Source organism: Thamnophis sirtalis, unplaced genomic scaffold (assembly GCF_051295495.1).
Source record: "Thamnophis sirtalis isolate CommonGarterSnake01/CBP01778 unplaced genomic scaffold, rThaSir2_p1.2 scaffold_7, whole genome shotgun sequence".
Taxonomy (NCBI): Eukaryota; Metazoa; Chordata; class Lepidosauria; order Squamata; family Natricidae; genus Thamnophis; species Thamnophis sirtalis.
The window spans coordinates 48,561,822-48,578,718 of NW_028261387.1; the positions used below are offsets into that span (position 1 = coordinate 48,561,822).

The following is a 16,897-nucleotide window of genomic DNA, read 5'->3' on the forward strand; positions in this document are numbered from 1 at the left end:
CCAAAGTTTCATCATAATGTTAACTCCGGGGATTTTTTTTTTTATATGTTGTGTAGGTTATTCCAGCTTAGTATTTTAAAAGTGTTTGTGACTTTTTTCAGAGTTTTCTCCATTGTAAAGGGGAAAAAAACAGCAGGAAAATACGATCCAAAAGTATTAACTATACCTTACTTAATTTAAAAAGGAAAAATTCTGAACCAAATATTTTTGTAATTGAAAAAAATATAAATATCAAGGGAATCAAAGACTCAAAGTAGACATTAACATCAGAATGCGTGACTATTCAAAATACATGTAGCAACATAATAATATATATTTGGACTCATTCTCGATAGTTTCCTACTGAATTACAAAATCATGACTACTTTCAATACAGAAAACAAAGAGAAACTAAGTTTAAGGAAGTCAAAATAACAGCGAGAAAGCAACATTTATCATATTGGAAGGGTTCCTCAGATTGGAAGTAGTCAGTCTAAGCCAGTGATGGCAACCCTTTTTGTAAACACGGGTCAAAATTGGGTGCACGCGCACAATAGCGCACAAGTGCGCACACCCACATTGCAATGTGCCCCACCTACCTGTGTATGAAATCCTCACACGTTTTTGTGACCCCCCCATTGTGCATGCGTGCACGATTCCCCCCCCCCCCAAAGCAGAGGGGGAGTTTTCGCACTCCCCAAGTTCTGGAGACTTTTCTGAAGCCTGGGGAGAGCGAAAAATGGGTCCAACTGGCCAACCAGAGGCTCAGAAACGAACTTCCGGTTGGACCGTTGACCCTGTTTTTCGCCCTCCCCAGGCTCCGGAGGCTTTCATTAGGCCTAGGGAGGATGAAAACAGCCTCCCCCAGCTCTCCAGAAGGCCAAAAAGCAGGTGGCCGGCGCACACATGCACGCTGGAGCTGACAGCTTGCATGCTGGCGGATATGGCTCCGCGTGCCACCTATGGCACGTATGCCATAGGTTCGCCATCACAGGTCTAAGCTATCTGAGGAGAGTGAAATGAATTATCCATTCAATATCACATTTACCCTAATGGAAGATCATTATAAATTTAAGACTATTAGGAGTAATGGTAATAAAAAACATATAACCTTCTACATACATCTTCTACATACAAATTCAAGGATAAAAGCAATCCTAAGATCCCCAACATAGGCATTATTAGAAACGATACCAATGTCTTGTTTCATGACATTACTATGCCAATGATGTAACTTACATAATATAATAAATAATTAATGTCACGTACTCCTCCACCTATGCCTTTCCTATGTAAACATGGTGACTGTTAAATGTATACATTTAAATGTGCATTTTTAATCGTTCTTTGAAGTTTGTATGCCATTTGAATTGTCAATATTTCTGCAGAAACATTATTTAAAACGTGATCTGTACTTCACAAAACTTCCCAACCAAGATAAAGAGAGCCTAATAAATCAAAGCATTTCTCCCTTTCAACAATATGAAGTCTGTTTATATCTGTCTATCTGCATATGTTGAGAGCCAATTTAGTGTAGTGCTAAGACCTTAAGCTAAAAATTGGGAGAATGTGAGTTCTAGTACCATGTTAAACAGAAAACCAAGTGACTGATTTTGGGCCAGTTATTCTCTTCCAGCCCTAGAAAGGAAGCAATGGCAAACCACTTCTGAAATCTTGCCAAGAAAACCACAGGAACATACCATAGTACAGCACAGCACAGGGCAACACAACATAACATAACATAACAAAATCTGCAAATATAACAGTGGTGGATTCCGGATCCCGGTGCAACCGGTACAGGTGCTGTACGCTCCATGCGCATGTGCAAATGCCCCAATTGGCTCAAATAGAAGTAAGGAGAGCAGGCAGGCGGTGGGCCCTCCGGAGCACCATACCGGAACAGTACCTGGTGCTCCAGCAGGCACCGGTACACCTGTACCAGGGCATACCGGTCGTATCCCACCACTGAAGTATAAGATGTAACCTTCCTCCAACTTCAACAGGAATTATTTAGCCAACCCTTTCTCCTATCCTTCCATTTGAGAAAAGATAGCACTAACCAAAGACCTTAGGCACAGGTACAAGTGTCCAGAGGTATTGATTAGTTCTTGTAGCAAACAAAACATTATATTTCCAGAAAAATATATAAGACAGCTAGATCAACACAAACATAGAGAAGAGACCTTCAGAATTTACCTGTGTTTTGTATCCTCCACGTTTTTGTAAACTGGGTATCTGGAGGGATGGATTCACCTTCTCCTATAGTCACATCTTCTACAAAGGACATGGAGGGCACATTGATGTTTGGACTTTCAAAATCATAGTATGCTCCAATGGCTGCCTGTAAATTCCTATAAAAACAAAAGAAGATTTTCAGGCACAGAATGGTAAATTGGATAAATACCCAATTTAAATTGTAGAATTACTACTTATTTAATTATGAAATTAACACCTATTTGCAAGTTGTTTTCCATAGCTAGATGTACATCCTATCCTTTGTGCTCTTCTATATCTGCTATATAACATATCTTGCAGATACCGAGACTAAATAACATGAACGTCAAATGCAGACTAACCAACATCAGGCTGTTCTAGTCCTTACATATGTACACATAAATAAAAATCTATGGGGAAAAAGTCTGTTATTCTCCTAGAGCATAACAGAGTTGTGCTTGGATGCAAAATTGACTGATAATGCATTTTATAAATTAAATCTAGATTTTAAATCAAAGTTAAAAGGGGTGTAGTTGTGTTTTTTGTTTAAATTCAAAGATTAGTATAAAACAAATTGCAGTTGGCAAAAATGCAAAGGCAATTGTTATGATTTGTGAGTTAACTACGAATAATTCAGAAAAACATTGAAAACAACACATTCTAGATCAGGGGTGTTTCATTCATTGAGGGCCTGATCAAGATTGTGTTTGATAAAGACTTGTGAGAGAGCAAGTCTCTTGTGTATCTTGTGTGGTCCCTCAATTCCTATACTTGCCACCAATCAAGGAACATTCAATGAGAGTCTGTGCTCTTGATTAAGATATAGGCTGAATAGTGGCAATCTGGTATTCTGAATAATTTTGTAAAGCTTCTTCTACATGCAGTTTGTATTTCTTACAATATTTATATTGAAGTAAAAGCAGGTGAAATGCCATATTTAGAATTACTCTTCAAATTCCATGTGGAATTATTTACTAATATCATGCCTGAGAATGTTTTATTATTAATAATGTTTATATACATCATGCTGAATATTATTTATAATTGTAACGTTTTATTAAAATATATGACTAATTCACATTTCTGCATTTTTAGGAACTTGAAACTTGTTCTAACATAAAAAAAATGTTCTTGTTGATTCTGTGCAACTGAAGTCACTAGAACCAAACTCTCTGGTATTTAAATAGGAATAACATTATTATTAACATATAGACCTCAAAAAATTTTCATAAATAAATAACCAGAAATATCCTTTATTTTTCTTGTCATGCCAGCTATTTATGTAGCCATATTATTTTTAATATTCACAAAGGCTAATATTTTAAACTATTACTTTGGCTATAATGCAACTGAACACTTATTAAATGTTTTAAATGTTGTGCAATAAAAATATTGATAATATTCTTATCAGAAATAACAAATTCCAAAGGTACGAAATGGCCAAAATCCTAGTGATATGGAATGCCACTATCAGGAGGAATTAATTTAATATTCTTTAGAACGTTCTTTCCTGGGGATAAAATTCCTAATGTGCATTATGCATAATATATTTATAAAGTTCATTTTAAGATCAAAGGAATAAATTTAATGTTCTTTAACAGGACCTTATATGGCTGACAACATAATAATCAAGCTGGTTATTCTGAAATTCACATAAATAATTGTCAATGTCACAGTCGTTACCAGACCTGTCCACTATGAATTTATCCAATCATCTTTTAAAGCCATCAAATTGTAGTAATCACCATGTCTTGTAGTAATGAATTCTATGAATTAATTACATGCTGTATGAAGAAATATTTTCTTTTTCTGTTCTAAGTCTCCTTCCAATCAAATTCCACATACTCCCTTATCCTAATGTTCTCCAAGGGAAAATTGTCTATTCATTTTCTCCACACCATATACATTTGTATACATTTTTGTATCTATTTCTTTGCCTTTTTCCAAAGTAAAATACTAAATATTCCATTTTTTCTCATAAGGAATGTGTTTGAGTTTCTTGATTGTGATAACTGCAGTCTTCCACATTTTTCTAGGTCTGTTATGTTTTGGGGATTTGATGGGGAAGAATAGGATGTAAACTCAACCTCACCAAGATTGAATAGTTATGGGTTTTATATCCACTAGATCAAGGAGTTGTAGGGTTTCCATTTTTGGTACTGAATTGGATGGCACTACCCTGTTCAGACGGTGTGAAATCTGGGGGTTCTCTTGAATCATAGCTCCTACTTTCACATTTTCACATTTTTTCACATTTTATTGAGATTTATAGGCCGCCCTTCTCCCTGAGGGGACTCAGGGCGGCTTACAATCACAAAGGGAGGGGGTGCAGTACCAAAGACAAACAATAGTGAACAAAATAAAATGATAAACACAACATGCATTCAACAGTCAGCACTCGGGCGGGTAAATTGGAAACCTATCCCCAGGCCTGCTGGGAGAGCCAGGTCTTGAGGGCTGTGCGGAAGGTCTGGATGGTGGTGAGGGTACGAATCTCAACGGGGAGCTCGTTCCACAGGGTCGGAGCTGCAACAGAAAAGGCTCTCCTCCGTGTAGTCGCCAGTCGACATTGACTGGCGGATGGAATTCGGAGGAGGCCCAGCCTGTGCGATCTAATCGGTCGGAGGGAGGTGATCGGCAGAAGGCGGTCTCTCAAATATCCAGATCCACTACCATGGAGTGCTTTAAAGGTGGTCATCAATACCCTGAAGCGCACCCGGAGACCTACAGGTAGCCAGTGCAGCTCGCGGAGGATAGGTGTAATGTGGGCGAACCGCGGTGCGCCCACTATCACTCGCGCGGCTGCATTCTGGACTAACTGCAGTCGCCGGATGCTCTTCAAGGGCAACCCCATGTAGAGCCCATTGCAGTATTCCAGCCTAGAGATCACAAGGGCTCGAGTGACTGTTGCGAGAGCCTCCCGGTTCAGGTAGGGCCGTAACTGGCGGACCAGGCGAACCTGGGCAAATGCCCCCCTGGTCACAGCCGACAGCTGATGGTCGAAAGTCAGCTGTGAATCCAGGAGGACTCCTAAGTTACGGACCCTATCTGAGGGGTATAAAATTTGACCCCCCAGCCTGAGTGTTGGAATGTCAGCCAAATTATTGGGAGGGAAGCACAACAGCCACTCGGTCTTGTCCGGGTTGAGTACCAGTTTGTCAGCGCTCATCCAGTCCCTAACAGCTTCAAGTCCCTGGCTCATCACGTCCAAAGAATGAGTAGCAACTGAGGCCAGGAAGGCCTTTGCATAACTAGATCCTGGGCACCTGACATGTCTGTCCTGGACTGGAGGCCCTGCTCATTGTCACCATACCTTAGACACCTCCCAATTGAGCCACTGCAATGTATTGTCCATAGGATTACCCTTGGACACCACCTGGAAACTCCAGTTGGTCTAAAATGCAGCAATACAGGTAGTTATGAGTGATGGTGCAGCTATTCCATGAGCTGCACTGGCTCCAACAGACCTCTGGGTGTGATTAAAGTACTGGTTACCACTTTTATAGCTCTACACAGGACTGGGTTTTTTGATAGACTGCTTTCTCCCAAAAACATCTACCCACAGCGGTGGGCTGCTTTGGCTTCGCCCAGGTTTGGGAGAACCCGTAGCTAATGTTATGACCAGTTCAGAAAATCTCCAAATCCCATCCCTTGTTGGCCCCTCCCACCCCACCCCACTTCTCCCACTCCGCCCCACCCCTCCCAGGAGTCTCCACGCAGCCGATTTTGAATGCGAGGTAAGTGCAGGGCCTGTGCGGAAGCTCTGGGAGAGGGGAAAACGGGCCTCCTGGAAGTTCCAGAAGGTTGAAAACAAGTCCATTTTTGACCTCCAGAGCCTGGGAGAGGCAGTTTTCACCCTCTGAAAGGCTTGAGTAAAGCCTCTGGAGCCAGAAGGTGAAAACAGCCCCCCACTGTTGTGCAGGCTTAGGCCACACCCACCATGACCGCGGCCATTCAACAACTGGCCAGATAACCCATTGCTGAAATTTTTGAAGCCCACCCTTGTATATCCACCCCACACATTCCCACAAAGAGGGTATACTCCAGATTCCTTCTTGTCATTTTATAGGACCTAGTAAGCATGTTTTTTCCATGGTTGTCCTGTTCTCTGGAACTATTCTTCCCCTACCCCAGGCTTCAACTCTAATCCCTTTAGAAAAGCTGTTAAGACAGCCCAGATATTAGTGACCAGTTAGGTGGGGTCCCCTTTTTATTGTTTTATTATGGTGCTTGGTTGCCATCTTTATACTTTGTATTGTAGATTGTAGATCTATAGATTGTAGATTATATATGATTTAACGTATGTGGCTGGTTTTGGGGAGAGGTTGTTTATGTTATTTTGTTGTACGCTGTCCAGAATTGTGTTTTTTGAAATGGGCAGCCCTCTAAATCTAGTTAGTAAACAAACAAGATAGAGTATTCCAGAGGTGGATAAATCATAAATATGCATAAAGGTATTGCAATGATGGCAGTTTAATTTTCAAAACTTTTATTAATGATCCTAGCACAATTTCTTTTTTATAGCTGTCGCACACTGAGTTGACATCCTTGCTGAGTTCTCACTGTGACCACAAAATCCATTTCCTGTATACTTATAGGCAACTCAGAATCCATCACTGCAGGTGTGAAGTGTCTATGTCCCAGGATTGCTCATTTTATACTTACTTAATTTATATCACATTTGTTGTTTGCATCAAGTTTCATCTAATTTTACCACCCACATAGTTTAATACTTCCTTTGGTCAGCTCTTTATTTGCTAAGCCACAATCAACTCTGATTTACTCCAAGTTATGAAGTAACCAGAACCAGTTTGATGTAGCAGTTAAAGCATCAAACTATAAAATGGGAAACTGTAAGTTTTCATCCTGCCTTAGGCACAAAACCAGCTGGGTAGCCTTGGACCAGTCACTTTATTTCAGTCTAGGAAAGAGGCAATGGCAAACCATTTCTGAAAAGCCTTGCTAAGAAAACTTTCTCAGGCAACCTCCACAATTGATCATGATTGAATGAAAGAAAGAAAAATGAAGTAACCAAGCAGAATATCAAACTCAACATACTTGTGAAATTAGATAACTAATGAATCTGCCTCAAGAATGATAGCTGCTTCTAAGACGCAAACTATACATCCTACACAGTATGTTGCACAGAATATAATGTTCAGTCATATCTCATTTTGTAATAACTTTTGGATATAACTAATTCACAACTAAAGAAAAGTTGGCAGGGTAACTCTGGGCCAGTCACTGTCTCTCAGTCCAGTACATCTCAAAGGATTGTTATTATAGGGAAAAGAGGAGGAAGCATTATGTATGTTCATTGCCTTGAATTATTTTTAAAGTAATAAAGGCAGGATAAAATCTAATAAATAAAGAGAAAGAGAAAGAGATTTTCAGAGTAGCAGGGTAAGAGTTTACTTGGTGAATTATCATTTTTTTCTGGATTACAAAGCAATAAAGATAAAAGATTTTAAAATGTAAGAACTTCTAGCAAAAAGCTTAACAAGGAGTTGATGTAAAAAAGTTTAAAATGGATACTGGGACAGTTATTTTTTAGTGAAAGTGTTTTTGAATAAATTGGAAATAAATTAGACAAATGAACCAAATCTATCAGGCCTTCGTGGATTTTTTAAAATTATTATTATCAAAGAGTATAGATAATTGGTAGATTTTACAAAACAAAAGTTATACATACTGTGAGCCAGACTGTGATGTTGACCTATGGAGATGTGAATTGTGATGTTGACTATAACTTCAGAGTGCCATTAGAAACTAAAGTATTAAAGGTAAAGGAAGACCCAAAAAAAGAAAAAGATGGATTTGGTACAACTCACAATGGAAGAATAGTTAGGGGAAAATATGGAACTTGTTGAGATGGCCAAATTGACTCCTTGATCAGAGAAAATATCTGCCTTTATTGCTGACTGGAAACCTCTTTAGACTTTTGCAAGACAGAAAAAAATGATCATGTGATTTATGGTTTTAATCAGGGGTGAAATGCTACCAGTTCAGGCCGGTTCACCGGAACCAGTAGTAAAAAATGCTACCGTTCGCCCAAACTGGTAGTAAAAAATGCTTAACAAAGTAAAAAAAAGTTCAGACGATCAGCTGTGCTGCGTGATGGTAGGAACTTTTTTTTTTACTTTTCTTTAGCATTTGGGGTACATTTTTGCTCCTAGGAGGTTTCCCTGAGGCCTGCTCGGCCAAAAATGGGGGATGGGGGGTACTAAGAAAGAAAGAAAGAAAGAAAGAAAGAAAGAAAGAAAGAAAGAAAGAAAGAAAGAAAGAAAGAAAGAAAGAAAGAAAGAAAGAAAGAAAGAAAGAAAGAAAGAAAGAGAATGGAGGGGGAGAGAGGGAGAAAGAGAGGGAGAGAGAGGGAGAAAGAGAGGGGAAAAAGGAGAGGGAGGGAGGACCACAAATCTGGCACTAGATGCAACTTCAGACAATACCTTGAAAAAGCACAACAATCCAGGGCTGGAAGGGACCTGGAGGTCATCTAATGCAATCCCCATTGTTAAAGTAAATTTCTGTCTTTTGAACCCCACCCCCACCCCCGTTACATGATTATATAGCCATGGCTACTCAGTCACATGACCCCCACCAAGCCACTCACATAGAACCAGTAGGGGGAAAAATAGATTTCACCACTGGTTTTAATCATTAGAAACAACAGCTTATAAGAAGAAAGATTTATGTTGTAATGCTAGAGCAAGAGTTAAATTTATAACGCCTTTATACCTTCTGTAAAGAAGATTGGATTTGCTAATTGCTTTTTCCTTTGTTTTGCATTTTAGAAGTTTAATTTCTTTTTTTCTTACTTTATATTCCTTTTCATTTCCTTTTTTATGTATTTTAATATAAGTAAGATTCAGTATACCGATTTGACGTTTTCCTGTGTCTGTCACAAATTGAAGATTCAATACTGCAGTCTTTAAAAATAAATTGTACACTTTGCTCCCCTACCCAATATCAATGCTTGTTCAATGTCATTAACATTCTGTTTGGGCAACAACTTCTCCAATTCCCATTTAGCAGGAATCAAAGATCTATGCTACTCAGGAAAAAAATGAATACAGATAATTTTTTAGGTACGATAGGCCAATTACAAACATTTTAAATTATGACCAACTCATCAAAAGCTACTTACGACTCCATTTCAAAATTATGACTGCAGCAGCCCCCGGGTCATTTGTCCTTACAGACCACCACAGGGTCACTACAACACACTCCTGCTTCTCTCCCCACCATACCACCCCATGGAAGCCTGTACCAGCCCCAGAAGCTTGCTAGATAACATTTTCTGTCACTCCAATCCATCTCACTGTGTTGTTGTTATGAAGAAAAATACCTGGTACTATATATGTTGTCTTGAGGTCATCTACGAAAGATAAGCTATAAATGTAATAAAGGAATAAACAGAAGAATTGAAAGCACTTAAATTGAAATTTTTCAGAGAACACTATAAGAAAATGCACAAATATCTTACAAGAAAGCAATAGCTATCCTCTTCAACACTGTTGCCCAAGAACTTACATGGACATGTCCATGAAATCATTAGACGATAGACCTCAACTCAGGGACTTTCTTTTATGGTGTAGAATATAATCAGACTTTACTGGCAATTTATCTCTCACATTATTAAACTTTGAATTGCAATCAAAGAATAATTTAAATATCTATGGATAAAGCTAATAGTCAATGGATTATTACCTAGCAGAGAACTAATGCCTCTCTTCCATTTTAGGTACTTTGTTCTTAACCAAATATAGGTATGTTTTCCCCCTCTTTGCTTAAGCTATCTTGCTGTTCTGCAAGGGAGGATGGGAGAGAGAAAGAGAGAAATATCCAAGCAATGTCCTGGGCTTGAATGCCAATACCACAGAAAAATAAGCAGGCATACAATGGGGAATACACACTGAAAGGAAGGTGGTAGCATTGGCACCCCGATCATGGTGGGAGTTGCGAGTGTACTATCCCATTAGTCCAAAGTATTCCCCATTGTTTACCTACATACTCTCTGGTATATCTCTTCGTCTTTAATCTCTCTGCTCTGCAAAGGGGGGAAAAGGAAAAACAATAGGTCAATCACAAGACAACATGTACTGTGGCAATCACATGACAGAGGGACATGGTGAAAGGTCACAAATGTGAGCCTTGGTTGTAAAAGTCAGCACCATAGTTTGAACCATCATTGGACAAGGCAGTCAGTAAGTGAAGTCTAACTGTAGTTCTACTTCAACTCTTACCACAAAATTCTGAAGATTATCTCCCATCCCCCCTCCATTATATGGTGATGATTGCTTCCACATCCCTGCTTCTCACTAAGGTACTATAATTTTCAACGAGTCCATTAAGGGGATGGCTCTTTCTGCAGTTCTTAAAAGTGATGACTGGCTAGCTCTTTTATTCTGTTTTTTACATATTTATAAGCAAACCCCGTACTGAATGCAACAGTGAATAAATATAGCCAGACCATCAAGAATTATACTTGTCATTAATTTCTTTTAAAACATGATGTAAAAAATATTATTTTTAGATTGCAAAATGATATAACTAGATCCCATAGCAGTCAATCATCTAGGTAGTGAACTGTGTTAAATAAACTATCAAGATTTTTTGAGAAAGAGGGGATTATATTCTAAACTGCTGGCTCAGTGAAATGCTATGGGATAGATCCAAGTTGACAAAAGCTACTAAGTGATGATAAATACTTTACTAGTTGTTTGTTGCTTCTCTTTATTGCGTGGTTTAAAATGATAATAAATACAATACAATACAATAGCAGAGTTGGAAGGGACCTTGGAGGTCTTCTAGTCCAACCCCCTGCCTAGGCAGGAAACCCTCCATTCCAGACAAATGGCTATCCAACATCTTCTTAAAGACTTCCACTGTTGGGGCATTCACAACTTCTGGAGGCAAGCTGTTCCACTGATTAATTGTTCTAACTGTCAGGAAATTTCTCCTCAGTTCTAAGTTGCTTCTCTCCTTGATTAGTTTCCACCCATTGCTTCTTGTTCTACCCTAAGGTGCCTTGGAAAATAGTTTGACTCCCTCTTCTTTGTGGCAACCCCTGAGATATTGGAACATTGCCATCATGTCTCCCCTAATCCTTCTTTTCATTAAACTAGACATACCCAGTTCCTGCAACCGTTCTTCATGTTTTAGTGTCCAGTCCCCTAATCATCTTTGTTGCTCTTCTCTGCACTCTTTCTAGAGTCTCCACATCTTTTCTACATTGTGGCGACCAAAACTGGATGCAGTATTCCAAGTGTGACCTTACCAAGGCATTATAAAGTGGTATCAACACTTCACGTGATCTTGATTCTATCCTTCTGTTTATGCAGTCTAGAACTGTGTTGGGTTTTTTGGCAGCAGCTGCACACTGCTGGCTCATATTTAAATGGTTGTCCATTAAGACTCTAAGATCCCTCTCAGTTACTACTATTGAGCAAGGTACCACCTATACTGTACCTGTGCATTTCGTTGATGTAGAACCTTACTCTTTTCACCATTGAATTTCATTTTATTAGATATTGCCCAATGTTCAAGTTTGTCAAGATCCTTCTGTATCTTAAGCCTGTCTTCTGGAGTGTTGGCTATTCCTGCTAGCTTGGGGTCATCTGCAAATTTGATGAGTTCCCCATTTATTCTCTCATCCAAATCATTGATGAAGATGTTGAAGAGTACTGGGCCCAAAACAGAGCCTTGGGTACTCCGCTGCATACTTCCCTCCATGGAAAAAGAGCCAAGGTGGCGCAGTGGTTAGGGTGCAGTACTGCAGGCCGCTTCAGCTGACTGTTATCTGCAGTTCAGCGGTTCTAATCTCACCGGCTCAAGGTTGACTCAGCCTTCCATCCTTCCGAGGTGGGTGAAATGAGGACCCAGACTGGGGGGGGCGATATGCTGACTCTGTAAACCGCTTAGAGAGGGCTGAAAGCCCTATGAAGTGGTATATAAGTCTAACTGCTATTGCTATTTGCATTTCCATTGAGGATTACACGCTGAGTGCGGTTGGTCAGCCAATTACGGATCCATCTGGTGGTGATGCTGTCCAACCCACATTCTTCTACTTTATCTAGTAGTAGGTTATGGTCTACCTTATCAAATGCCTTACTGAAGTCCAAGTAAACTATATTGACAGCATTCCTCTGGTCCACTAATTTTGCCACTTTGTCAAAGAATGCAATAAGATTAGTCTGGCATGATCTGTTTTTGACAAACCCATGTTGGCTTCTGGCTACTACTTTGTTTACTTCTAGGTGTTCGCTAATTCGTTACTTGATTATCTTTTTCAGAATCTTTCCTGGTTGGGGTCAGGCTGATAGGTCTATAGTTTCCTGGATCTATTTTTTTTCCTTTTTTGAAGATGGGAACCAGATAAGCTCTTTTCCAGTCCTCTGGCAGTTCCCCGGTGCTCCAGGATCTCTGAAAGATATAGTTCAGTGGTTCTGAAATCTCATCTGCCAGTTCCTTGAGAACCCTGGGGTATAATCTGTCCGGTCCTGGTGATTTGAACTTGCCTAGGGTAGACAGGTGCTCACTTACCATTTTCTTCCCTATTTCAATTTGTGTTCCTAATCTGATTTTTGTGGTGCTGTTTTTGATAGGTTGGACTGTTTTATGTGTAAAGACAGATGCAAAAAAATGAGTTAAATAGTTCTGCTTTCTCCCTGTTGCTTGTCACCTTCTTGCCACTTTCTCCCAGCAATGGACCAATTGTTTCCTTAAACCTTTTCTTGTTTTTAACATGTTGGAAGAAGCTTTTTTTTGTTATTTTTTACTTTTGTGGCAAGCCTTTCTTCATTGTGAGCCTTAGCTTTCCTTACTTCATCTTTACAGGCTTGGGCTATTTGCTGATATTCTGCCTTAGTTATGTCCCCTTCTTTCCACTTTTTATACTTAATTTTTTTTGTCTTTCAATTTGTCAGAGTTCTTTATGCAGCCATGCTGGTTTCTTTTGGGAACTGTTACTTTTCTTCTTCATTGGTATTGTGCTAGACTGAGATAAATCAATATATCAAGTAAGATTTATACTAACTTACAATCAGATGAATGAAGCAATACTTGTTAAAATCAGGGAGTTAATCTGCTTCATTCAAAGACATTACTTCACTTGTGACAAAAGGTAGAATTGATAAGTAAAAATAATGAAGGCCACAGGATTACGTTCAGGATACTTCTCCAACAATTCCCTTGATATCTTGCTTCAAAATCCAGACTTATTATAAGATGCATAAAAAGTGCATGAATACTAAGAAAACTGCATATTTACAGAGAATCACAGCTCAAAATATATATTGGAGAAGTATTTTTAATTGCTTCTTCAAATTAAAGAAAAATACACAGCTTGCAATGGCATTATTTTCAATCTTGTAAACATACTTCAAAGGGGAAAGGGCTATTTATGCATCAAGGCTGATTGCCAATTCTCTTCCCTTCCATGTGTCATATTTCATCACCCAGCATTGCCACTTGGAATGGTTTCAGTATCTGTTCCAGCCAATATGTAACTGAGGCTCAAACAAATTGAAAGCAGACTATCTTTTCTTCTAAGTATTTTTCCTAAACCAAACTGCAGTGAAAATATTTTTTCAAAAATTATACAATTTGTTCAGTAAAAAAATGATGTCAACCTGGAGAGATAACAGATTACAACGAGGAGGATGAAAAAAACATGAGCAGAGTCATGATGACAAAGCAAATATTTAACTGAAGTTCAACTGAACAAGTGCTCTTTGCCACAAAGTTGAACAAAAAACCAACCACAGTGTACAGTGTAATTATGCTGCAGCAAAACACAGATGTTTTAAGTTATGAGATGATTAAAGAACCAGTAACAAATCAGACATCGAAATTGCAGTCTATTTCATCAAGTCTTCCAGGTATATATTTAAATCATAGCATGTTGAACTCTGGGAAATAATAACCTGAGAAGAAATGCTTCACTCCCCCTGAATCACACTTAACCATCAAATGTAAATTGCAAATGTTGCTTTAAAAAAGTCTCTACCTAGAAAAGATTTATTGATGTATGCTTAATATGGTATGTCTTTATGAACATATTTATAATCTCATACATACATGCAAAGCACTTTGTTTGTAAGACATCTTCACAACTTACAGTTGTGAAGGAGCTTATAATTATGAATTGACGTTTATAAAATGAATGAACTCCTGGTGAAAAAGGAAACAGAGATTTTTCCTTCTATTTCAAAGGGCAAGAAGTATTCCTTGACTTATAACCACAACTGGACTTGAAATTTTGGTCCTAATTCATTGCGGTCATTAAGCGAGGCAGCCACATGACCACCTTGCTCAATGACCACAATCCCAGGTGTAGTTGCTAACCGACTGCATGGGTCACTAAGTTGATAACGCAACAGAACTACCTGCCAAAAAAGGGCACACAACTCCCATCCATGCACACAAAGGGTCATGAGAAAGGAAGCTTGGAACTCAAGAAGTCCTTTCTCCAGGCAACTGCAGGCCGTCCCCTCCATGCGTAGAAGGAATCTGCACTGCTGGGCCAGAGAAAGGAAGCTCTGATCCCAAGCACCTGAACATTTTTTCTCAGTCCCAGCATGCCGGTTCTCCTCTACTCTGTGTGTTGGCCTTTCTAGCCTTTAGAATACTGTATTCACTAGCTTTCTGGCTAGAAAATTAGTAAATGTTTTTCTGAAGGATAGAAAGGCTTTTTCCAGTCAGTAAGGATGGCAAGCATGCTTGGTAGAGGAACTCTACCCCAAATGGATAAAATCAATCTGACATGCAGTCCTTCTGCTCTCAAAGGCACTGACTGAAAAAGTCCATGACGAAAGCTAAATGGGATTTTAGGATGGGGCACTTGGAGTCAGCATGGCTTCAAACACTCCAGGCTGGCAAACACCTTGTACTAACATCCCCCTTGGCTTTTGTTATAGACTTTTCACCCAACATTTTCGAGAGCATAAGGGCTGCTTGGTGGAGGGGCTCCACCCTTAATGAGGCAAAATCAAACTAGCAGTGCTTCCACTCTCTGAAAGACTGGCTGAAAAAGGTTCATCTCATAATGGGTCCTGATGGACCGTTTTCAGCCATCCTCCAGGAACCAGGAGTCCTGCAACAACAGCTTGCGACTTTCCTTGCCTACTTCTCTGCTGACTTTCAGAGGAAGCTGACAAGTAAGATTGCAAATGGCAATCATATGATTATGAGCACCTTGGCATCCCATTGTGAATACAAATGGGTTGCCAACAGCCCAGACTGCTATACAGGACTGCAACATTAATAACTTCAGGCATTGGTTTATGTCCCTTAATTCAGTACCTTTGTAATTTTGGTTACTGAACACAATTCAGTAATTTGGTCATTGTGAGGACTATCTGTATAACACAAGCTTCTTCATATTACTAAGTCCAAATGTTTCTATACAATAGTGGCTAAAGTAGAATAAGTCGTTCTATATAAATTACATATAAAAGATGTCAAGGTCAAATAGCTTCCAGAATAATATTAATAGCATAAAACAATAACTGAATACGTACTGGTAATCCTTATTATCATAATAGATCTTGCCTATCATGGTTATAACTGATGACAGTCAAAATAGCCTGGTTGCTAAGCACTCAAAGTGCAGTTATGCGACCATAAGAGGAAGGAAAATACAGCTTTCAGGTATCTGTTACTATAGCTTCTATCAATGCACCAGTAGTTCCAGTCCAAACTTTGAGAATCTGTTTCTTGACCTGAACTGCCTCAAATGGCTGCCACTAATCTAGTGCTCTCCTTCTCTTTGACCCCAAACTACTGGCATGAAGATTTATCTACCTTCTCCTTCATATCTCAATTGAATATATTATATTTTGGAATGTTTTAAGTTCTCTCTTATCATAAAAAGTTGCTATAAATTTTAATGGCCAACAGGGACCAGCAGCTCTCTCATTAAGCGAAACAGTCACTAAACAGGTAATCATACAAGTGGAAGTGTGCTTTCCTTTTCCCCAGTCCCTCATCCTTTTGATTGCTTCCCCCACTACTAAGATAATTAGCAAGAAGGAAAGTAATGCTTGTATTTACATTCACAGGAGAGGAAGGGATTACAAGAGAGCACACAATGGGGAATACATTGGGCCATTTGCACACTTGTGGCTCCTTCTGCTCTAGCTTCACCTCACTGTTCCTGCTTACTCTTTTGTAATTTCACTTCTCCCCATACCACCTCATTCCTTTCAGTGTGCACTCCCCATTGTGTGATTGTTTACTTTCTTGTAATCCCATGCTTTCCACTCATACAACAGCCTGGAAAAAGTTATTTCTGATTTATCCTTGAAGTTACAACCAGTGCACCACCCCCATGAACAAGTGATTGCAATTCAACTGCTTGGCAACTGCCTTGTATTTATGACTGATTGCCATATCCTTTGGTCATGTGATTGCAATTGGCAACTATTCCAGCAAGTTTCTAACAAGCAATGCTAATTTGGGAAGTAGGATTAGCCTAACAACTACATGATTTGTTTAATTTATGTAAACCAGCCAGAATGCTGGTGAGTTCAATGGCTATATACATTTTCTTAATAAAAAACTACCATGAGACACTAAATGATCACTGTGATTCGCTTGAGAACCATGGTAAAAATTGTCATAAAATTGGGTGTAATCATATGATGACTCACAATGACCATACCATTTAGAAACAAAAATTCTGATTCCAACTGTGGTCATAACT

General features: G+C 39.2%; 1 protein-coding gene across 3 annotated transcripts in view; it reads right to left on the reverse strand.

Annotated features, from left to right (window-relative positions):
* ILRUN (inflammation and lipid regulator with UBA-like and NBR1-like domains) overlaps positions 1–16,897 on the reverse strand; it is a 44,890-nt gene that overhangs the window by 20,882 nt on the left and 7,111 nt on the right. For all 3 annotated transcript variants that reach the window (XM_087719938.1, XM_014051754.2, XM_014051753.2), the window contains exon 2: positions 2,176–2,330. In XM_087719938.1, coding sequence (XP_087576064.1) covers positions 2,176–2,330 — 155 coding nt within the window. The remainder of the gene's footprint in view (positions 1–2,175; positions 2,331–16,897) is intronic.